Genomic DNA, 25,539 nt, shown 5'->3' with positions numbered 1-25,539 from the left:
GCATCCATCACCACCATTCATCTCCAGAACTCTTTTCATCTTGAAACACTGCAGTTCTTTACCCATTAAACAATAACTCCCCACTCCCTCCTCCCCTCACCCCCTGGATATCACTCTTCTATTTTCTGTCTCTATGAAGTTGACTACTTCAAGTATCTGATGTAAGTGAAATCATGCAGTATTTGTCCTTTTGTGACTGGATTATTTCACTTTACATAATGTCCTCAGAGTTCATCCATGTTGTGGTATGTGTCAAAATTTCTATCCTTTTTAAAGCTAGTGTGTGTGTGTGTGTGTGTGTGTGTGTGTGTGTGTGTGTGTGTGTAAAACACTACATTTTATTTATCCATCCATTCATCTGTCAATGGATGCTTAGGTTCCTACTGCCTCTTGGTTATTGTGAATAATGCTACTGTAAATATGGGTTACACAAATATTTTTTTGAGTCCTTAGTCTCAGTACTTTAGGTATATGCCTAGAGTTGGAATTGCTGGATCAGTCTTTAGTTTTTAAAGAGTTTGGTTTTCTACTTTTTTGGAATCTCTTTATTTTATGATAAATCTTGTTTTTGTAATGATCATACTATGAATATGATAACACTATTATGATTGTATCACTGTTCCATCATTTTGATACCTAAAAAACTCAGTTTCTTACAGGATTACTCTCATTTATATTCTATTCTGTAGCACAACTTCTGAACTAAGCTTTCATAGGCAAACTTGTACTGTGTTGGAGTCTGTTTGATTAGTCACACCTAGAACAAAAAGTTTCATTTAGGGCATCATCTTTTCACATCTAATATTAACGTCTTTCATGAAATTTTTTTCAATTGAAAATTGCAGGGTTTTGTTTTGTTTTGAAAGTTTCAAATATCATTCAGACTTGAAATTTAAAGGCCATGAAACATTTTCTCAGTTTAGCATCTTATATCTTACACATTTTATATAAAACACTGTGAACATATTTTGCTGTATTTTGTTGAGGGCTTGTGAAATAACATCGGCGATGTATGATCTTACATTCTAGTACAAAACGTTTTTTAAAGTTTCCTATTATGCCAGTTTCCCTGCTTTTAGAAATCTGGCCCAAGTCAGTGGTAAAGGTTGAAAAAACGAAAACAAGAACAAAAAATAGATTCCTCATTCTCACCCCACAGCTGCTAAGCCTCTAGAGTCTCTGGGTGTAGACCCAGTAAACAGTATTTTTAGAGTTCTCTGGTTGCTTCTTAAGAGTAACTATGTTTAGGACATGGCCTAAGTGTCTAAGGTTGTCATGGAGTAGCTTATGGCTGAAGGTTTATCTGTATTTCCTGGTAGGTGTCATTGAGGAATGCTCTTAGTAAAATATGTAGGGAAATGTTTTCATACTGTTTTTTTTTTTTTTTCTGTGAACTTTCCCATATAATAACTAATTGTTCTCTAGCATTTTATTTTAGGAAGTGTGCACTTACGGGTTTAAATCTTCGTTTGAATTTAAAAAGCAAACAAAACCTTAACGTTTGGTAGAACACATAACCCAAAAACACAATAGATGAACTTTATGGTATGTAAATTATACATGAAAAAGCTGCAAATAAGAAGGGAAGATGAACTTTTGAAGAAAAATCACTAAATATGGTATATAGTTTTCATCAGCATGTTTGGTGTGTGGTTATAAAATTTTAATAAGACTCACTGATGATAAGTTTTACCAAACTAAAATTTGTCCTACCTTGAATGAAACAATTTTATAAATTATGTAATTGAGTTATAAACTATATGAACATAACTTTTAAATTTATTATTTATATATTTACATATTACAAATGAAATTTAATGTTCTCAATAACCCTTCTTAATCTGATAACTTTTTTCTTATATAACTTTCTCAGGAAAAGCAGCTGTTCATAATTTTTTCCTTTATTCGTTTTTTTCCTCCCCATAGAAATGGCAGGATATTATTAAGGAAGTCAAGTTTCTACAAAGAATAAAACATCCCAACAGTATAGAATACAAAGGCTGCTATTTACGTGAGCACACAGCATGGGTAGGTATATGCTTCCTCCTTGCTGTAATTTTAGTTGGTTTCTGTTTAGAGTTAATTATTTCAAGAATGTCTCAAAATGGTTGTGTAAGGCCATGCAGAAACACCTTGAAATGTTAGTTCATTCTGAGAGGGAGAGCAGCTTTTCCTAGAGCTCCTAGGCAGGAGAGGGAATGTATGATTTGTGAGTTTACTGCAGAGATTTAGCTGACCTTTATGTACATTTCTTGTACTCATTTTTTAAGGTAAATGGTGACTAGGGTTTGTTTTACTTCAAACACTCTTCTTGATCTCCTTGGTGAATTTATTTTATCTCAAGTAGAATCTTTTTAATAATATATTACATGGTACATGGTAAAATGTTCTCTGACATTTTTTAGTAGTATCATTCTTCAAATGGTTTATCAAACATTGTGAAAGCAATCCTGTTACTTGAGGATGAAAGGTAGCCTATCTTTGACATAAACATATTGTAATCTATTTAACCACAAAGATCTTGGTGAAGTCCTGCTGAGTCCTGGTGAAATCTGAACTGATTATGATTCCTTGGCTGAATAATACTAATGCTAGAGAATTGAGACACTTTGTTACAAGAAGTGGTGATTAATATTGCCCCATTGTTACTGCTGAGGTGACACGGTAGTAATACTGTAGCATTGTGGGCATAACTGTATCTTTTAAGAGAGAGGCTAAATTTTCTTTAAATGGGAATGATCCCTTATTTTGAATAATTAATAAGTCACAGCTAATTATCATTTTAGTATCCTGAACCTAGATTTGTAATGTTTGGTGCATTTTTATCCAGTTTAATTTTGGTGGTGATGGCAGTACTCCTAAATACAAGGCTGTGGTTAAAGAAAAAGCAGTGACATTGGGGAGATTACCTCTCTGTCTCTCATGTTTCTCCATTTGTAAAATAAGAATAGTAATAGGGCCTACCTCATAAGGTGGTTGTGAGGATTTAATTCGTTTTTTTTTAAATATTTATTTGGTTGCACTGGGTCTTAGTTTCGGCAGGTGGGCTCCTTAGTTGTGGCTCACTGGCTCCTCAGTTGTGGCTGGCAGGCTCCTTAGTTGTGGCATGCGAACTCTTAGCTGCTGCATGCATGTGGGATCTAGTTCCCTGACCAGAGATCGAACCCGGGCCCCCTGCATTGGGAGCGTGGAGTCCCAAGCCACCAGGGAAGTCCCTTAATTAGCTTTAATATATATAAAATATCTGGCACATAGAAGGTGCTCTGTGTTTGCTTTAACTATAACCTAAGCTTTGTATATATAGTTCCAAAGGACAGTTTTTTGCTTCCTAGCGATTACTAAAGTATTGCTTTAGTACTATAGATTAATAGTAACAGAATGTGTATATTCCTTTATAATTTTAGTAGTAGTTATATATGAAATACACATCTTATACAAATGATTATATGTTGGTATTGTAAAAGATTAATGTATCATTAGCTTAACTTTACATATGCACTTAATATATTACTAGATACCTAAATACTCATTTTTTAAGGTAAATGGTGACTAGGGTTTGTTTTACTTCAAACTGTCTTCTTGATCTCCTTGGTGAATTTATTTTATCTCAAGTAGAATCTTTTTAATAATATATTTTAATACTTATATAATTTTTCTTCCCATGTAGCTTGTAATGGAATATTGTTTAGGATCTGCTTCAGATTTACTAGAAGGTAGGTTCCCTTTAATCATTAAGAAAAAATAGTATTAGCAAAATAAAATGAGAATTCAATAAGAGGTTTCTTAAGTAATGTACAAATTTTCCAGAAAGAATAAAAATCTTAACCTTTCTATATTCTCTGCATAGTATGCACTATCCTCATTAAATGTAATGTAATAGCATAAAAAAAGGGATTTAAAAAAAAAGGGATTTTTCTCTCATTTTGACTCAAGTTTTTTTGGAATCTTTGTCATTCAGCTCCATCTGTTCCTTCTGTTCAGAATGAAGATATTAGAATAAAGGGAGAACTTTTATTACTTTTGTTTTTGTAATCACCAAATAATTGCTTAATGTTGTTAGCTTAGAGGAAAATTGGCTGTGGACTATATACTTTAACAGCTAGGCACAACTGTATACTAGTTGAAAAGTTCAATAGCATTATTTTCTTATCTTTGGAAGGAAATCCCGTCTTGCTAAATGTTAGTTTTTAAAAATTGCCCTATATATTAGGTATGTATTTTTAAACAAAAATGTTCTTTATAAAAATATTTTCAAATAACTTTCTTATTTTAAGTTCACAAAAAGCCATTACAAGAAGTGGAAATAGCAGCAATTACACATGGTGCTCTCCAGGGATTAGCCTACTTACATTCTCATACCATGATCCATAGGTAAGCACTTTGAAAATTATTATATATTAACAAGCAAATGGCTTGTTATATTATTCACTTATTAACCCTGAAAGTTTTGTTGGTTATAGCCAAATAAAACCATTTCTTATAAACTGAGGTGTTTTAGATTGTCCATGTTTAAAAGTACATACTAGTACACTTGATCTCTTTGTTTAGGATAATTTTTATCTTTGTCTACACATGTTGCTGGATTTTCCGAAGTTCAGGCATACCTCATTTTGTTATGCTTTGCTTTATTGCACTTCACAGATACCTCGTTTTTTTACAAATTTAAGGTTTGTGGCAACCCTGTGTCAAGCAGGACTCTAGGTGCCATTTTTCCAACAGCATTTGCTCACTTTGTGTTTCTGTCACATTTTGGTAATTCTCACAGTATTTCAAACTTTTTCATCATTTTATTTGTTATGGTGATCTGTGATCATTGATCTTTGATGTTACCATTATGATTGTTTTGCCATTTATTAGCAGTAAAATATTTTAAAATTAAGGTATATACAATGTTTTTTTAGAGATAATGCTACTGCACACTTAGTAGCCTACAGTATAAACATAACTTTTATATGCACTGAGAAACCAACAGATTCATATGACTTGCTTTATTGTGTATTCTGTTTGTTAGGGTAGTCTGGAATCAAACCTGTAGCATCTCTTAGGTATGCCTGTATGTGCACTTTATAGATTTGTGCACATTTAATTGAAATTAATTGTAGAATCATTTAATTTGGGGAATGGAAAAGACATTAGGGATTATATAGTCTTACTTTTTTCATTTTACCAGTGAAGAAACTGATGCCCCAATTTGTGACTAATTTCCCAAAGTTTACAAAGCCAGGTGGATTTAGACTAGAACTAAACCTAGACCTTGTCTTCCTGGTAACTGATAATGCCAGATTTATTCCATGATAGGGATAAATAAATGATACTTAATACTTTTTATGCTTTGAGTATTAATCCTTGATGATCCTTGATAATGAATAGTAAAATTAAGCCATTCCATAATGCATTTTTAGCATTGGTATTGGTTTTACCTGTTTTAGAAGGAAATTAACATTTTTTGATTATATATGTGAATCAAGCAATACATGTTAAACTATATAGTAGAGTCAATTGTGAGTTAATGTGATTTTTTTTTTTTTAAGATTAGGATTGTAAGGTCCAAGAGAAATTTACATACTAGTAAGTAAGTGAATAGAAGATTTAGAATTATAACCTAAGGTCTTCGCACCGCACAGCTTGTGGGATCTTAGTTTCCTTACCAAGGATTGAACCCAGGCCCAAGGCAGTAAAAGCGCTGCCAGGGAATTCCCTAAAATATCTCTTCATTTTTAAAAAACAAATGGAAGGAAAATAGATTAATTTAGTATTATGTCCATTACAATAGTAAGAATTGACAAGTGCTCGGAAGCTTAGTTTTTCTGTTTTTGAAAGGTTAAGTGTATGTTATGGTGCCCGTTGGACATACAGTCCCATTTTATAAATATCCATAATTTTCTGGGATCATGGATATTACATTATCCATATGTTTGTTTTCATTTCATATCCTGAGGGTGGAAATGATATGAATAATCCTTTTTTAAAAATTGGGGGCATGAAATTCTTTTTTTTTTTTTTTTTTTTTACATTAAGTAGGTTACTCAGAAATCTTAAAATTATGAAGGAGTGGTCTGCTATTTAAATTTAATTTTTAAAACCATTATTTGTACCAATAAACAGGACCTCAAATGAAGACTATACACCTTAATTACCTGATTTTCTGTCTTGTTTTTACTGCTATTTTGCCTTCTCTTTTACAAAATTGTTACTATATATGAATTCTGTATTTTTTGTATGCTAATTTGGATCTTAATTCTCATCCCAATTGAGAGATTATCCTAGGACTTAATTATTTTGATTTCTCCTTCTCTGTTTTACAAATTTTTATTTGATTTTTATCATTTTTTTACACAACCCAGTGAAGGAAAGAGAAATAATTTTCTGTGTTCCTTAAACCCAGAGATATCAAAGCAGGAAATATCCTTCTGACAGAGCCAGGCCAGGTGAAACTTGCTGACTTTGGATCCGCTTCCATGGCATCTCCTGCCAATTCTTTTGTGGGAACGCCATATTGGTAAGAATAATCTTATCTGGATTTGATCTTCATAATTGATATTGTGTGTGGTTGTGCGTCTTTAAGATGTCTTTCTCCTGAAAATACTATGTTATTTTGGACATTTTAACTTTAAGCATTACAGTTAGTTTCAAATATAGATTTGGAGTGCTCCCCTTACATCCCCCATTTTTAAAATTTGTCCCCCCTACAGTTTCCTTCCTATGATTATCTGCATCATATATTGGGTGTGGGAGTGAAAACATTCAATAAAAATTCAAGTGGGGAAAAGATAGAAATGCTAAGTGGAAATGTGTGTGTTTTCTTTAGATTTATATTTACTATATATCATTGATCTTCAGACTAGGAGTACCTAAAGACTGGTAGTGGACTTGGAGTTCTCTGGGGTTTTTTGTTTTTATTTTTTATTATGGAGAATTTCAAATATAACACTAGACAAAAGTATAATGAACCCTACGTATCATTCATTCAGCCCAGCAACTTTATCCCCATGGCTAGTCCTGCCCTATGCACTCACCTCTCCCTTTGTTCCTCTCCCCTCAGTTATTTTGAAACATTCTAGACATCATCTAATTTTATCCATGAATAATTCATTATTAATGTCAGCAAGTTTAAAGGGAATAATTTTCCAGATCTTCAACTTTCAAATGTATCCTCTTTTTCTATGTATGCTGAGAGCTGTGTCTTAGGCCCACTACGTCATCTTTCTCACCTGCCTTTCAAATCTCCCTTCTCCTGCCTCATAAAAGAAAGGCTTCTAACCCACCCTGAATATTACAGTGATGCATTGCTCTGTGGTGTAAAAGCCTCAAAGTAACACCAGAGGAACAATTTGAGAAGATGTAGCATCTGTCAGATATTGAAGAGTCAGGACAAAACTCTTGGCAGGTCCTTGTACCTTTCCAGTCATCTGCCTTCCATTCCTTTTACCCTTTGCTTTTTCTTTCTCCCCAATTATCTTCCTTCTCTCCTTTTTTTCTAGTGCAGAATTCATAACTGACATGGTTGTCGTGGGGACACATAAACATGTTATTTGCATTGAATTCAGACTTTTTTCTGGCAGAAGGTGATTCTGATTTGACTGATTGATATGACCATGAAGACTGATTTTGCTAACTAGATTATAGGGCAGTGTTTTTAATAAATTGAATGAACTAATTCTGCAGCTCCAAGTTTTTAATATCTTTAAAGCACGTACACAATATACATACATACACTGTGCATTATATCCTTTGCAGCTATTAAATTTATAAAATTTACATATCAACTCAAAAGTGTGCAAGGGATACACAGTTTTTATAAATTCATTGAAGGTAAATAAATGAATAAAAAATTTGAAGACCACTGCTCTAGATGACCAAAAATTTCTATGTAAAACCCTAGTTTAGATAGAGTCCCCCCCATAAAAAAGGGTTCTGTGAGTGTATAATATTTCTCAGTGCTTCCCCTCTTTAGATATTAATGATGAATATTAGATATTAAAAAGGCCCTCAAAAGTTCTGCAATAAAAAAACAAATTACTTGTTTAACTTTTCTTGATAATTTCTCAAACTTCCTTCAGCATCTTAAAGAACACATTGACAATTGAAAGTTTACAATAAAGTAAACATATTGGTTAATTTGTATATAGTGTACTTGGAACAGAGGAACTAGGTTCATATTTATATGTCTTTACACAAATGCACATGTGCACGCACACACAAACACACACACAGGGATACCTGGTAATAATCTTATTGAAGCCGTCAGCAACTGTTATAAGTACCTATCTGTGCTTAATACCAAATACATATGAAGTATAAGGTAAAGTATCATCAAGAACCACAGACTCTAGTTGAAGACGTGAATTAGTGTTTCGTTTTTTGTAGGCTTTTTTGGGGGTTTTTTGTTTTGGTTTTTGTGTTTTTTTGGCTGCGCCAAGTGGCATGTGGGATCTCCCTGACCAGGGATCGAACCTGCCACCCCCGCTGCAATGAATGGAAGCGTGGAGTCTTAACCACTGGACTGCCAGGGAAGTCCTGTGTTTCATTTTATCACCAAGACACCATCGTTGGTTGGTTATAAAGTTGATAATTTTGTGATTGTTTTAGTTGTGAGCTGCCCTAGCCACTTTTATCATGGGACACTATTCTAATTTGAAAGAAAGGCTGACAAGCTATGCTTATTCAGCGTTGGATATTGTGATAGCTACTTCCTGAAATAAATGGAGTGAGTTTGTCATTTCAAGGGAAACAACTGATGGTATTCAATGCCAATGGTAAAATTCCATCTTTCAAGCAAAAATTAGATGGAATCCTGAGACCAAAATGTTTGAGAATCACTGGCCTAAAGGCTATACAGTATTAGAATTTGCAGACTTGAATGGATGCAGAATACAGCCCTCCTCTAGGGCATCCTTCCTTTAGGATGCTGTTATATGATCATGACACATGGTGAGAATGAGTCTCACACTGTATATGCAAAGGTAAATATTTACCTCACAACCTGTAATACATTTATTTCATATTATAAAAATTCTTAATGTCCAGATATATTGCCTGGAATTCACACCAGGTGTTCTCCATGTAGATAGTCATTACATTTTAAAAGAATAGTATACATTTTTTTAACTTTAATTTAAATGACATTTTATTTTTTAGGATGGCCCCAGAAGTAATTTTAGCCATGGATGAAGGACAGTATGATGGAAAAGTAGATGTATGGTCTCTTGGTATAACGTGTATTGAACTAGGTAAGCATGTTCTTTATTACTATGTAGTAAATTTTGATCAAAGTTTTACCTCAATTTCTATACCAAATTACAGCTTTTTATTTTTTATGTTGGTTGCTAAGGGGAGCAATATGTTTATTACATAGTTTTCATTTTGGTTATCTGGTAATTTTTATATATATTAGCTTAGGTATATTGTATTTGCTCTGTTAAATTAGGTCTAAAATAATTTCCACTATAGTATTAATTAAATTTGAGGTATCTATGTCTTATTATTAATGAGTATTTGTTAAACACTTGGAATATGTATGTGATTAGTAGATTTACCATCTATAGATGGTCTCTGAAGCATTTATGAGTTACTTACCTTTACCTAGGATACTTACTACTTTGAGTTAGATTTAAGAATTAGCTGTCAGGCTGCATACATATTGTAGTAGTTTAATTTTATGCACACATTCTGTTGCCCATAAATTGAACTATGCTTAAAGCAGCGGACCACCATAACTTCACTAACATTCCCAATGTAAGTGAGCCAGGTGGGTAATTGAACTGTCACTGTAACTGAAGATGATGGCCATCCTCTTGCTCTTGATTCCCCAGGCTTCCCCCCACAAGCCCAATATCCTTTTCTTTTTTCCTTCTTATAAGAGCATTCCATTAAACTTTATTTAAAAACAAGAATATTTAATTGAACCATTCTAGGAGTGACCAAGAATTGAAAACAACACATTAAAGTAAAAATCCATGTGTAGGGCTTCCCTGGTGGCGCAGTGGTTGAGAGTCCGCCTGCCGATGCAGGGGACACGGGTTTGTGCCCCGGTCTGGGAAGATCCCACATGCCGCGGAGCGGCTGGGCCCGTGAGCCATGGCTGCTGAGCCTGCGCCTCTGGAGCCTGTGCTCCGCAACGGGAGAGGCCAGAACAGTGAGAGGCCTGTGTACTGCAAAAAAAAAAAAATCCATGTGTAATTTTGACAAATCATATTTATTTTAAAGTTTGATAACAGCAGTAAATAGAGATTTGGCGATTACCATAATGCCATTCTCCTCTGATCTCTTCATCTCAGTTTGAGGTTTGCAAAATGTTTCTTCCATTTGAAAGTATCCTTAAGTGTCTTAAATTCTTTTTCTCTTGATTCTTCTTCCTACTGGTAGATCCTAATTACTTTCTTAAGAAACCTGGGTATAAATGTAAAAAAGCTGGTTAATATATTCTGCCCATGGGTTATTTTTACACTCTTATGCTGGCTGATGCATATATGTGCCCCTTGGTGATAGCGAAATTGCATTAATGGTCCTGTTAGATATCATTGATATATTTTAGTATTTATCTGATTAGAAAGTATTCATTGGCTAATTGTACTGCTCGGAAAGAAACCTCTCTAAACTCTGCAGTTTCTGTGAAATGGTTTCTTTTTTCCAGACTTCTCTAGCTTCTTTTTATTGTAGTTCACAAGATAGAATTACTTCACAGTGAGAGTTTTTATGCTTATATAATAAAGCAACTTCAGAAGATGTGACTGCCTTTGGATAATTTCAAATGAGTGAGATGTCTTAAAGAAATTCTTAGAGTTTTAGGCATACATTTGGCATCTTCAACTTTTATAAATAGTCTTTCATAATCACTTTAAAAAATTTTACTTACAAATGTTTTGAATTATGAAGTTGTTCTAAGTTCAGGAACTATATTTTAAGCCTGCTTTGGGTTCCAAGGGAAAGGTCTAGAGGAGCACAAGCAAATAAAACTCTGCATTGGTAGAAATGTTCTGTGTCTCCATGCCTTTTGAGCACTTGAAATGTGGCTAATGTAACTGAGGAACTGAACTTAAAATTGTATTTTTCTTTTTTTTTTTAATATTTATTTATTTAGTTGGTTGTGCTGGGTCTTAGTTGTGGCATGCAGGCTCCTTGTTTCCACGTGTGGGATCTTCGTTGCGGCATGCGGAATCTTTAGTTGTGGCATGCGGTATCTTTAGTTGTGGCATGCAGGATCTTTTAGTTCTGGCATGCAGGAACTAGTTCCCTGACCAGGGATCAAACCCGGGCCCCCTGCATTGGGAGCTCCGAGTCTTAACCACTGGACCACCAGGGAAGTCCCTTAAAATTGTATTTCATTTCAATAAGTTTACATATAAATAGTCACATGTGGCTAGGGGGTACCCTGTTAGACAGTACAGGTCTTATAGGCATGCAAATTAGATTTGTAGTCTTGGGAACTAAATCTGTTACATGCTTTTACTTTAAAATAGTTAAAGATAGTGAATTAAAGCAAACTGTTTTCTCATAGCTTGGTTATGTCCTATGACCAAGAAATCTTAAAGTGCAGGATTTTTCATAGGTGAGTTTATATGTTTGATTACAGTTAATCTGATGGAAAAGATCCCTGGTTTGTTGTTTTCAGGAATGATTGTACAATCGTGTTTATAAAAATAAATTTACCACTTTTTTCTGATTATAAAAGTATATATTGAGGATGTAAAATTTCAGAACTTTAAAAGGAGTAAAAGGAAAATAAATCAAAATAAATATAACTACAGTAATTTGTTAATGTGTGCACAGGATAGAAAGATGTAAACTGTGACATCAAAAACATAAATCAGTGGTGCACCTTGCAGCTATGGCGGCCTTGTGGTGGTGCTGTCCATTCAGCCACTGGTGGTGGTGGCGACTTCCTCTCAGGAAGTCCGGTCTCCACCTCCTGCTCCCACCACGCTTGCTCGGTGGCGGCAGAGGCAGCGGTTGTCCCTGCCTCTCCGCCTCCTCCACCTTGGCCTATCCACCAGCTGGCATTGGCGGAGAGGGAGATGGTAGTTGTAGATGGCCACCCCTGCCTCAGAGAAGATACCACATTGAATGAGCAAAGAATGAACTTTTTACAGATACCTTTTATAAAAGGCTTATAAGGAATAGTGCCATAATTTGAATCACAAAGGATTTCACATTATGAGGTGAATGGGAGTGAAGTATTGGACAAAAATAGATTTTTTAATCTCTACATCATGGTTTTTAGCTCCTCAGTTGTTGCACAGTCTCACTATTTGGGGAAAGTTCGTGCTAAAAAACTGAAGCAATTAATGGGTGAATATGATCAAATTTTTCCACCAAGTTCTCAACCTGATAAGCAGAATCCTTTGTCAACCTAATGAAGTATTCAAGGAAGACATCTGACTCTTTTCAAGATGAACTTGAAGATTATATCAAAGTGCAGAAAGCCAGAGGCTTAGAGCCAAAGACTTGTTTCAGAAAGGTGAGAGAGGATTATTTGGAAACCTGTGGATACAAATAAGAGGTTAATTCTAGACCCAGGTGTAGAATGTTTGATCAAAGACTCCCTTATGAACCCGTCCAGACCTACCGAAGACCGTGCAATATTTCACAAGCAGTGGAGAAGCGGTTACCTCAGTGACTACCAGCTCATGACAGCAGGCTGAGACTGGACTCCCTGAACTACTGTCAATTCACCAGGGACTGTTTCTCAGGAAAACCAGTATCCCTGAACTTTAGTCAACAAGAGTAAAACTGTGGCTCATACAGTGTACGATCTGGAGTTTACAGGCACCTCTCCTCAGAAAACAGTGCCAAGCTAGTTATAAACAGATACATCAGAAGAGAGAAAGATACCCAGAGGAAGGCCAGGAAAAACCAGAGGAGGAGTGGTCCAAGCATAAGAGGAAGAAAGCTTATGAGGAAATAGATTTAGACAAACACAAGAGCATCCAAAGAAACAGAGGTGGAAACAGTCAGAGTCAGTACAGAAAAGCTTAAGAACCGAAAGGAGAAAAAAAGCTGAGGTGTAGCCTCTAAGAAAGAGGAACATAAGCATAGAAAAGAGAAAAAGGAACAAGGGAAAGAAAGGACAGAAGAGGAGATGCTTTGGGACCAGTCTGCCCTTGGATTTTGAAGCTCTTGCATTGGTTCTCCTGAGGTTAAACTGAAGAAATAGTTAAGGAGCTTGGTTTTATGATGTTTATGTTCATATCGCTCTTTTCATGTGAACAGGTACAAAGGCTAAGTGAACAGAAAACATTTAGTGTGCTTGCTCTCCAAAATGGAAATTACTTTTCTGCTCCTAAAATCATTACTACATTTTTCTTATACATAATGTAATTTCCCTTAATGAGGGTGGCTCTGCTTTTATTCATCAAATTGCTATGATGGTGGAAGTATTTTTCCCTTGGGAGGTCATTTATTTTAAATTGGAGGATTAATAGGCTTTATAGAATCTATTTCTTGATTGGGTGTTAGTTTGGGGTGGGTGTTTTTATATTCATTAGTTTTCTCTGTGAAGCAGCTTACATTGATTTTTTTTTTCTTCATTAGATCTAACTTGCAGTCTATTTTCTAGATTGGAAAGTGGAAAATGACATACATTATATAATAAGCTTAAGTTACATACAGTTTTAAATGTTTCAAAAAGTCTTGATACAAAATGAGTTTATATTCTGGAAATGTTTATAATATAATAAAGTTCTAATTTCTACAAAAAAGTACATAAATCAAAACCAACAAACAAAAGATAAAACGTGGTGGTGGGGAGTAAAAATGTAGAGCTTTTTTTTTTTTTTTTTTTTTTTTTTTTGGCGGTACGTGGGCCTCTCACTGTTGTGGCCTCTCCCGTCGCGGAGCACAGGCTCCGGACACGCAGGCTCAGCAGCCATGGCTCATGGGCCCAGCCGCTCCGCGGCATGTGGGATCTTCCCGGAGCGGGGCACAAACCCGTGTCCCCTGCATCGGCAGGCGGACTCTCAACCACTGCGCCACCAGGGAAGCCCTGTGTAGAGCTTTTTTTAAACTTAAGTTGTTATCAACTTAAAATAGACTATTATAAATATGTTGTTTTATATATTTTGTAAGCTTCATATCAATCACAAAGCAAAACCTCTAGTAGATACACAAAAGATATAGAGAAAGGAATCCAAACTTAACACTAAAGATAGTCATCAATTCACAAAGGAAGAGAGTGAGAGGAGAAGAAAGGAACAAAGGAATTATGAAACAGCCAGAAACCGATTAACAAAATGGCAATGAGTACATATATTTATCAATAATTACTTTAATTGTAAGTGAACTAAATTCTCCAATCAAAAGAAATGGAATGACTAAATGGATAAAAAAACAAAACCCATCTGTATGTTGCCTACAAGAGAGTCACTTCAGATATAAGAACACATAGAGACTGAAAGTGAGGAATGGAAAAAGATATTCCATATAAATGGAAACCAAAAGAAAGCTAGGGTAGCTATAGTTTTGTCAGACAAAATAGACTTAAAAAAAAGACTGTAATAAAAGACAAAGAAAGGCATTACATAATGATTAAAGAAGTCAGTTCAGCAAGAGAATATACCTTTTGTAAATATTTATGCACCCAACATAAGATCACCTAAATATATAAAACAACATAAACAGACCTAAAGGGAGAAATCGACAGCAATACAATAATAGTAGGGGACTTTAATACCCCGTGTTCATCAGTGACTAGATCACAGACAAAAAGTCAATATGTGACATTGACCTTAAATGACACATTAGACCAAATGGACTTAACAGACACACACAGAACATTTCATCTCAAAGCAACAGAATACACGTATTTCTTAAGCGTATACGGAATGTTCTCCAGGATAGATCTTATGTTAGGCCACAAAACAAGTCTTAATAAATTTAAGAAGATTAAAATCACATCAAACTTCTTTCCCAACCACAATCGTATGAAACTTGAAATCAGTTATAAGAAGAAAACTGGAACATTCACAGATATATGGAGATTAAACAAAACAATACTGAACACTCAATGGGTCAAAGAAGAAATCGAAAAATATCTCAAGACAAATGAAAATACCTGGGACTTCCCTGATGGTCCAGTGGTAAAGAATCCACTTTCCAATGCAGGGGACGTGGGTAAGATCCCTGGGCAGGAAGATCCCACATGCTGCGGAGCAACTAAGCCCATGCGCCGCAACTACTGAGCCTGTGCTCTAGAGCCCATGAGCCACAACTACTGAGCCCACGTGCCACAACTGCTGAAGCCCGCACGCCTAGAGCCTGTGCTCTGCAACAAGAGAAGCCACCGCAGTGAGAAGCCCGCACACCACAATGAAGAGTAGCCCCCGCTCACCGCAACTAGAGAGAAAAGCCCACACGCAGCAATGAAGACCCAACGCAGCCAAAAAAATTTTTTTTTTAAGTTTTTTTTTTAATTATTAACATCGCATCAAACTTCCTTTCCAACCACAGTCGTACGAAACTTGAAATCAATTATAAGGAGAAAACTGGAATATTCACAGATATATGGAGAGTAAACAAGATGGTACTGAGCACTCAGTGGGTCAAAGAAGAAATCAAAAAATATCTCAAGACAAATGAAAATAGAAGTACAACATACTAAAACATATGGGATTAAGCAGGGACTTCCTTCGTGGTCCAGTGGTGAAGAACCCTCTTTCCAGTTGCAGGGGACGCCGGTTTGATCCCTGGTCAGGGAACTGAGGTCCCACATGCCTCGGGGCAACTAAGCCCGCACACCACAACTACTGAGCTCACGTGCCTCAACGAAAGAGCCCATGTGCTGCAATCTACAGAGCCCACACACTCTGGAGCCCACGCACCACAACTAGAGAGAGAAAACTCTCACACCACAACTAGAGAGAAGCCCGCGCGCCACTGCAACTAGAGAGAAGCCCGTGCACTGCAACGAAGATCCCACATGCTGTAACTAGGACCCGATGCAGCCCCCCAAAAAAACCACTAAGGGACAATGGAAAATCAAAGTAATAAATGGGATTTCAAAAAAAAAAAACAGCGAAACATGGGATGCAGCAAAAGCAGTTCTAGATAACTAATGAGAACCTGCTGTATAGCATAAGGAACTCTACTCAATACTCTGCAATGGTCTATATGGGAAAAGAATCTAAAAAAAAAAAAAACGAGAGAGAGAGGGAGTGGATATACATATATGTATAACAAATTCACTTTGCTCTACACTTCAAACTAACACAACATTGTAAATTAACTATACTCCAATAAAATTTTTTTTAAATGATTAAAAAAGGCAGTTCTAACAGGGAAGCTCATAGTGATAAATACCTACTTTAATAAATAAGAACAATCTCAAATAAACAACCTAACTTTCCACCTCAAGGAATTAGTAAAAAACGAACAAGCTAAGTCCTAAGTTAGTAGAAGGAAGGAAATAAAGATCAGAGCAGAAATAAGTGAAATAGAGACTAAAAAGACAATAGAAAAGAACAGTGAAACTTAAGAGCTGGGTTTTTTTTTAAAAAGATAAACAAAATAGACAAATCTTTAGATAGACTTTCCATAAAAGAAAGAGAACTCAAATAAGAGATGAAGGAGACATTATATCTGATAACACAGAAATACTAAAGAATCACAAGAAACTACTATGAACAGTTATACATCAACAAATTGAGCAACCTAACAGAAATGGACAAATTCCTGGAAATATTCAATGTACCAATACTGAATCATGAAGAAACAGAAAATCTAAACAGACTGATTATTAGTAAGGAGATTGAATCAGTAACCAAAAACCTCCCAACAAACAGAAGTCCAGGACCCAATGGCTTCACTGGTGAATTTTACCAAACATTTAAAGAAGAATTAATACCAGTCATTCTCAAATTCTTCCAAAAAACAGAAGAGGAGGAAACACTACCAAACTTATTTTACAAGGTCAGCATTACTCTGATACCAAAACCAGACAAGGACACTATAAGAAAAGAAAATTACACGCCAATATCCCTGATGAACATAGATGCAAAAATCCTCAACAAAGTAGTAACAAACAGTATTCAACAATACAGTAAAAGGATCATACCCCATGATAAAGTGGTATTTATTCCAAGCATGTAAGGATGGTTCAAAATGCACAAATCAATCAGTGTGGTACATCACTTTAACAAAATGAAGGATAAAAATCATATGATCATCTCAGTAGATGCAGAAAAAGCTTTTGACGGAATTCAGCATCCATTTATGATAAAAATTCACAGCAAAGTGGGTATAGAGGAAACATACCTCAACATAATAAAGACCATATATGACAAGCTCAAAGCTAACATCATACTCAACAGTGAAAAGCTAAGATATTTTCCTCTGAGATCAGGAACAAGAAAAGGATGCCCACTCTTGCCACTTTTATTGGAAGTCCAGATAGGCAAGAAGAAGAAATAAAAGACATCCAGATCAGAAAGGAAGAAGTAAAACTGTCGCTATTTGAAGATGACATGGTATTATATACAGAAAACCCTGAAGATTCCACCAGCAAACTGTTAGAACTAATAAACAAATTCAGTCAAGTTGCAGGGTACAAAATCAGTATACAAAAATCAGTTGTATTTCTGTACACTAATAACAAACTATAAGAAAGAGAAATTAAGAGAACAATCCCATTTACAATCATATCAAAAAGAATAAAATACCTAGGAATAAATTTAACTGAGAAGGTTAAAGACCTGTAAACTGAAAACTATAAGACTTTTATGAGAGAAATTGAAAAGAACACAAATAAATGGGAAGATATTTTGTGCTCATGGATTGGAAGAATAAATATTGTTAAAATGTCCATATTATCCAAAGCAGTCTACAGATTCAGTGCCATCTCCATCAAAATTCCAATGGCATTTTTCACAGAAATAAAACTAACAATCCTAAACTTTGTATGGAATCACAGAAGACGCTGAATAGCAAAAGCAATCTTGATAAAGAAGAAGAAAGCTGGAGGCATCATACTTCTGTTTTGAACTGTATTAGAAAACTTTAGTAATCAAAACAGTATGATATTGGCATAAGACAAACACATAGATCAATGGAACAGGATAGAGAGCCCAGAAATAAACCCATGCCTATATGGTTAATTAATTTACAGCAACAGGTCAAGTATAGACTATGGGGAAAGGACAGTCTCTTCAGTAAATGGTATTGGGAAAACTGGAAAACCACATGCAAAGAGTGAAAATGGACCAGTATCAGGAATTCCCTGGTGGTCCAGTGGTTAGGACTCAGCACTTTCACTGCCATGGCACGGGTTCAATTTCCTGGTTGGGGAAATAAGATCCTGCAAGCCACATGACATGGCCAAAAAACGAAAAGAAAAGAAAATGGACCACTATCTTATATCATACACAAAAATCAGCTGGTTACATACAGGGGAAATTTATCAAATAAGAAAATATATTAAAGATAATGAGAGTGAGGTTTTTCATTGTCAGAGAGGGGTATTACAAATCATGGGAAGAGGATAAGCTGGAATAAATACTATGGTATTGGGTTGGATTTGTGATATTATGGTGAACTCAATTGTTTTCAATAAACAAATATAGATATTTAATGTGCATATATGCCCTAACTCTATCCACTGAGAGGATCTAAGAACAGTGACACCTCAGTAGCAGTGAGTACATCCGTTGCCATAGTTTCTTGGAGTGGGGAAAGTACAAGATGCTCCTGGAACATCTTAGTGTGCCAGAAAGCAAGGAAGGATCAAGGAGTGATGGGGCCACGTGAAAAAAATAGAAGCCATCATAAAAAGGTTCTTAATGCTCAAATGTGAGGCAGTTTGAACATCAAAATAAATGATAATAGCAGGTTATAACTTATTAAATAAATAGAAGTCTACAAGTCCATATAATAAAGAATAAAATGAAAGTTTTATGAAAAACAGGATATTTATATAAGTACCTTCTCACAAAATACTTATTAATTACAAAGACAAAAAGAGAAACTACTGTGAAGAAGCCTGGTAGACACCACCGTAAGTGATCAAAGTGAACACCATCAATAATGAAACCATTTGAAATCATACATCATCTTATAGAATAAATTAGAAAAATATAACATTTACTTCTGTGATATTCCTGCCAAAGTTGTATAGCCCAAATTTAATTATTAGGACCAACCCAAATTGAGGGATATTCAAGAGTCTTATATACTTCAAAATTGTCAAGGTCATGACTTCAGCTCACCTTAAGAGACTGGAAAAAGAAGAGGAAATTCAACCCAAAATAAGCAGAAGAAAGAGAATAAAATATCAAAGCAGAAATCAGTTAAATAGAAAGCAGAGAAGCAATAGAGAAATCAGTGAAACCAAAAGCTAGTTGTTTGAGAAAATTAATAAAATTGGTAAACCACTAGCCAGATTGATCAGGAAAAGAAGAGAGAAGACACAATATCAGGAATAAGAGGTGACATCACTACAGATTTTACAGGTATTAAAAGAATTATAGGGACTTCCCTGGTGGTCCAGTGGTAAAGAATCCACCTTCCAGTGCAGGGGACGCAGGTTCGATGATCCCACATGCCGTGGGGGCAACTAAAACCCATGCGTGACAACTACTGAGCTCGCACACCTCAACGAGAGAGCCCGCGTGCCACAAACTACAGAGCCCCCGCACACCACAACTAGAGAGAGAAAGCACAAATGCCACAACTAGAGAGAAGCCTGCACACCACAACGAAGAGCCCATGCGGCAATGAAAGATCCCTCACGCTTTAACGAAGACACCCCACCTCACCCCCCCACCCCCCCCCCCAGCCCTGTGACGCAACTAAGACCCAACGCAGCCAAAAAATAAAGAAAAGAAAGGAGGGAGGGAGGAAGGGAGGGAGGGAAGGAGGAAGGAAGGAAGGAAGGAATTATAAGGAAATACTATGAACAACTTTGTTAATAAATTTAACAAGTTAGATAAAATAGATAATTTCCTTGAAGGATGCAAATGACCAAAGGACGCTTTTGCTACAGAGGACATTATTGGGATACTCGATTGAAACTTGAATGGGGTTTGAGGATTTAGATGATAGTCATGTATCAGTGTTAATGGTCGGTTTAATGGCTGTGTTATGGTTTTTTAGTATGAGAATATGTTTAGGAAATATACACTAAAGTATTTAGGAAGGGTGGGGCATCATGCCAGCAATTTACTGTACATTGACTCACTTGAAAAAGTTCTTTGAACTCTACTTGAAATTTTTTTTGCTAAGTTTAAAATTATTTCAAAAAAAAACAAAAACAAAAAAACTTTAACAATACTTGTATGTCCCTGTATAACAGGCACATATTTTAACAGGAAAGTTTTCTTTCTTTTACAGCGGAAAGGAAGCCTCCTTTATTTAATATGAATGCAATGAGTGCCTTATATCACATAGCCCAAAATGAATCCCCTACACTACAGTCTAATGAATGGTGAGTATTGCTAAGAGATATATTACTCGACATTGTATAAATTAAATGCTTTTTCATAATGTTATCAAAGTGATTTCATTTCAATTAGGTAAAATGTATTACCTGAAAAGGTATTAAAATAGGTTATATCATGTTTATCCTTTATTATGTCTGCTTTCTTAGCATATATATAACTTAGTTCAGAAACAAAGGATAGATGATGCCACATGGAAACAAAAAGTATTTGCTTTTCACAAAAAAATTATATTTAGTTTTTTGAACTTTAGGAACATACATAACCCTGATTATATAATAAATAGCATGATTTAAACATAATATTTTATAACTAAAATATAGATTGCCACAACCTGTAGTGAAGTTCAGTTGGAGAATGGTTTATAATTTATATAGTATAAGACATAGGTAAAATGGTTTGATTTATCAGAATTACCAGATAATTCATAACTTTGGAATCATTCTAATTGTTATTATGACATTTGTTATTCAGACTGCTTAATGTTTTTTTTCTTCTAGTGCTTCCTTGTTGTGATAAAATTACATTCATTCATGTAAAAAAGTTTATGGAGAACTGATTGACAGTTTTAGAAAATGAGGATTTTTATCAGAAAATTTTACTGGGAAATTAATTCCTCAGGTGTATCTAGCATTTGAAAAATTCCAGGGGTATATGTAGCATATTTAATAAATATTTTTAAAAAGGTAGATGCATAAGTTAGCAGTACTTTATTTTTTAAGGATTAATTAACACACATTCATAGTTCTTAGTACTTTTGTAGATATACATAGAAGGAATCTTTTGGCTCAGACTTTAGTATTATGGTACATATAAGTAATAAATATATTGAACACAGACTGTCTTCACACTGTGTTCAATTGATAGGTTGGGGATTCAAAAAAGAGTTCCTTTTTTGCTTGTAAAGAACTTAAGGTCTTCTTTGAATATTACAAACATCGATGGAGAAATTATTACTGGCTTACTCATTGAACTCTCATCAGTAACACTATATAATAATAATGTGTTAAGACTTCTGATGTTTTAAAAAAATACCTCAATTGGTTTTCTGGATTTAATGGAAGTTTTATCCATTTGCTCTAGGACATCAAATACTTAGGTATACAAAATGCTCCCTTCAAAGCAAGTGGAGTGATATTCTGAATCACTCTATACAGAAGATGATCCAGGGGGCAAAGAAGAAAGAAAGGTGGCTTATAGAAAGGAAAAAAAAATAAAGTTATCTTAGATTTGAATGCTAAAAGGAAAATATTGGCTTTTCTAATTTTCCCTCAATATAGAATGAGTTATGATATTTTAAATGTGGGAGCAGAATTTTAAAATAATCTGTGCAAATTTATCTTCGGAAAATGGTGAAGATTCATTGGTTGCTTTAGATAACTTTTCATAGATATATATGAAATGTATATAGTATCTCCTTTTTTTATCATTTCTTTTCCATCCCCCCTCCCACCAGTAGGCACATGCCTTGTTTTGTGGATGTTTTTAAAGGAAATAGCAATATGTTCACTTGATACTTTCCTTTACAATAGGTCTGATTATTTTCGCAACTTTGTAGATTCTTGCCTCCAGAAAATCCCTCAAGATCGCCCTACATCAGAGGAACTTTTAAAGGTCAGTTAAATTATACTCTGTTTTCTACCCCTAAGAAATTATTTAAGAATGTGTTTTATTTTTCTTTGATTCTGCATCAGTATTAAGTATTCTCTACTAGTTTTTAATTAAAATGCTAATTTTGTATACTGTTCTCTCTTGAGACTCTTCTTAGATGCTAAATTTTTTCATTTATTTTTTGAAAATTGATTGTTTTTACTGTGTCTGGATAGTTATTTTGGATATAGTTAAATATCCAAAATAGTACCAAATGGCTAAATTTTTATATGTGCAATAATATATTCATGAGTTATAATTACAAATTTTAATTCATGTGGAACAATATCATATTTCAAAGTTGGTAAAGCATAGTTTAACTTTGGATCTAATTTTTATATCTACCATACTTTATGTATTTTTCTGTCCTGTATTAAAATAATATGAAAGAAAGAAATGACATGTAATATATTTACAAAAATATTGTGGGAGGAAAGAGATTTTAAAAGAAACTGTTAAAATGGATATCATTTATCCTTTTTGGAAATACATTTTTCTAACTTAGCAATGAAAATATTTTTTAAATCATGTAAATTCTATTCAGTTTTCACTAACTTTCATTGCCTAATTTAAATAAATGATTGGTATATGCTTCCTGTTCTCAAAAATTTTATTTCATTTGGCAGTTGACTGTCTTATTAATAGCAGTAATAGTATTGTTGAACTTAATATAGTTCTTAAAACATCTACATAAAGCAATAGTAAGTAGATTTGATTCTCTTTGTGACCCTAAGAAATCTTGTTGATTTTTCACTCTAAAATTTAAGTAGCCTATTTTTATATGAATGTTTTAGAATTTCAGAGGGATTCAGTTTATTTTCACCAACGCACATCAATTAAAGATACAAAGAAATTGAAAGGATCTTATATATATTCAATAGTATTATTTGCAACTTTAGCATGTAGAAGAGCAGTATAAAGTTTCAGTAATGCTTGGGGAATTTTAGGCAGTAAGCGCACTCATACCGTCAGAAATGAAAGCTTGAATAAATTGGTACTCACAATAGCAACAAAAGATTTAGTAAAGCTAGGAATTATATTAGTGAAAAATAAGCAAGATCTATATGTAGAAAACTGTCAAACTTAGAAATATTTCTAAATATATTATTTTTGGGTAAGAAGACTGAATATTGTAAATAGTGGTACATACCAAGCTAAGGCTTAGGAAAAAGGAAGAATGTGATTTGCTTCTTACACTTGTCTAATATAGGTGAAAGAAGCTCTTTGGGTATAACCCAACCCACCAGGCCTAGGTATTTGGTATTTGGTGATTAGGTCCCAAGTCTGTATATATTATTCATTTACCTGGTCCATAGTGTGTATTGGCACAGCCTTATTGGAAACGATAGGAAGTAGCTATCAAGTGCTTCTTTCCCTTTGGCCTAATGACATTTCTTTCACAATCCATCATAAAGAAAAAAATTAATAGAAAAAAGGTGTTTTTTACATACGAAGCTATTTATCTCAGAATTAAAAGTTGGAAATAAACTGTCCAGAATTAGGGTAATGGTTAAAAAATTATGGCATAAAGATTTGATGAAATACTCTGTAGGCATCATGTTTATGAGTTTGAAATAACAATACTTATGATAGTGAAAGTAGAATCAAATATGATATAGTTAGGACTCTGCATAGAGAAGAAATAAATTTGGCTAACAAAGGACGTAAAAGTGTTACAAAAATTCAAGGGTATCTCATGAACTCAAGGACAGAAGGTATCTTTCTGCAATCTATATACTAACTGTATCTACAAAACAAAAGTCTATACATAGAAAATTTCTGAAAAGAAAGGTATCAAAGTGTAGCAGTGATATTCTAAAGTTGGAATTGTTCTTTCTACTTTATTTGATAACGTTAAGCTTTATTAAATGTTAGTGGTAAAAATCACTAATAATATAATGGCTTTTAATCAACTGCTAGTGTTTTATGAAGAGTATTGTTTATGCAACATACAAAGAAAACCATAATATCCAGGTTTATATTACATAATTCACCATCAGTAAATGCATTTCTGTTGAAACCTAATAAAACTCAGAACTGATGTGCCTTTTCTGTGAAATCAACAGTTATAAGAATATGTAAACCTTTATTTAGCCTTTGTTTAGGGCTCTAACTGGACTTACCTCTTAGTGTTTAATTAAACCCTTTTATCATTTCAACTCTGCATTTTCAGTTGACCAACAAAAGTATGATGTGCAAAGTTTTTATAAAATGTACGGGGGTAGTTACGTAGGCAGAGAGTGAATATATGTAAATGACAGTTTCATAAATATAAGATGTCAGAAATGTAATAGAATTAAATAGCTATAGATTATATGCGTTATCTATCATGATTATTCAGGATAGTATCTCTAGGGTCTAAGAAGGGGTACATTTGTACTAACTGAAAAATATATAGATTTCAACTTGACTTTTACATTCTCTTATCCAGCACATGTTTGTTCTTCGGGAGCGCCCTGAAACGGTGTTAATAGATCTTATTCAGAGGACAAAGGATGCAGTAAGGGAGCTGGACAATCTGCAGTATCGAAAGATGAAGAAACTCCTTTTCCAGGAGGCACATAATGGACCAGCAGTAGAAGCACAGGAAGAAGAAGAGGTAATAATTTAGAAATGATGCAAATATTGAGCTCTCTTCATTGGCTTCTTTACTTATGCAACTTGTCTTTTACATCACGAATCTCTTACATCAGTGGTTCTCAGGTTGTGTTTTCTTAACACTGGTCCTGTAAGATCCCAGGTGGGAAAAAAGGGTTTTGTGTTCTTTAAATCCAGTCCCTTCATAGTGCACATTGGCATACATAGTAAAGCTCTGAGAAGTCTTGTATTAAAGAAACTGGTTCAACTTTGTTTAATCTGGTCCCTCTCAAATATCTTGGACACTGAACCCTTTTTTTTGCCTGCTTGTCCAGTTGTGTGGGACATGCTTTTGAAAGTATTTGAAACTATAGACTCTGGAAGTTGACAGTACTCACTCACAAGTCATTAGAAAGTTACCAAGCATTCTTCCAGGGACACTTCTTTTCAGTTCTGCATACTTTGATTCCATCTACGCAGTTCTAAAATACTCATTTTACAAATGAGTAAAAGCAAGGGTCAGTGGTTAACTCACTGTAGGTAGAGCCATATGGGTTCAAATTCAAATAGCTGTCACTCTTAAGGTCAAGTTCTTTCCCTGTTGCCTTTTAGGGAGAATGGAAATATAAATTTGCAATGGATATGTTACAGAACTTTCTCACATGGAAATATACATATAAAGCTATCTTTTTTACTGTAAATATTTTCAGTTTTCTTCTTTGCTTCTGTCAGAATTCCAGAGCTTTGATTTGTTTTTTCTGTTTTCCAGTGAGAGAGATCACTTTGCATTCTGAAACTAGGAGCAGCAGTTAATTACTTTTATTTTTAATAGTGCTACGTAATTAATGAACTATAAAATGCAAGATTTTATTAACCTACAGTTTTGGGT

General features: G+C 34.5%; 1 protein-coding gene and 1 pseudogene across 3 annotated transcripts in view; both read left to right on the top strand.

Annotated features, from left to right (window-relative positions):
- The window catches only part of TAOK1 (TAO kinase 1), a 149,629-nt gene that overhangs the window by 83,787 nt on the left and 40,303 nt on the right, over window positions 1–25,539 (top strand). For all 3 annotated transcript variants that reach the window (XM_067715353.1, XM_067715351.1, XM_067715352.1), the window contains 8 exons: window positions 1,927–2,028; window positions 3,668–3,713; window positions 4,275–4,371; window positions 6,386–6,499; window positions 9,139–9,230; window positions 20,317–20,410; window positions 21,956–22,037; window positions 24,505–24,672. In XM_067715353.1, coding sequence (XP_067571454.1) covers window positions 1,927–2,028; window positions 3,668–3,713; window positions 4,275–4,371; window positions 6,386–6,499; window positions 9,139–9,230; window positions 20,317–20,410; window positions 21,956–22,037; window positions 24,505–24,672 — 795 coding nt within the window. The remainder of the gene's footprint in view (window positions 1–1,926; window positions 2,029–3,667; window positions 3,714–4,274; window positions 4,372–6,385; window positions 6,500–9,138; window positions 9,231–20,316; window positions 20,411–21,955; window positions 22,038–24,504; window positions 24,673–25,539) is intronic.
- On the top strand, window positions 12,121–19,739 carry LOC137212039 (lysine-rich coiled-coil protein 1-like; annotated as a pseudogene).

Source organism: Pseudorca crassidens, chromosome 19, assembly GCF_039906515.1.
Source record: "Pseudorca crassidens isolate mPseCra1 chromosome 19, mPseCra1.hap1, whole genome shotgun sequence".
NCBI classification, from domain to species: domain Eukaryota; kingdom Metazoa; phylum Chordata; class Mammalia; order Artiodactyla; family Delphinidae; genus Pseudorca; species Pseudorca crassidens.
Note: the sequence above shows the minus strand (reverse complement) of the source record. Positions and strands in the feature narration are given on the sequence as shown.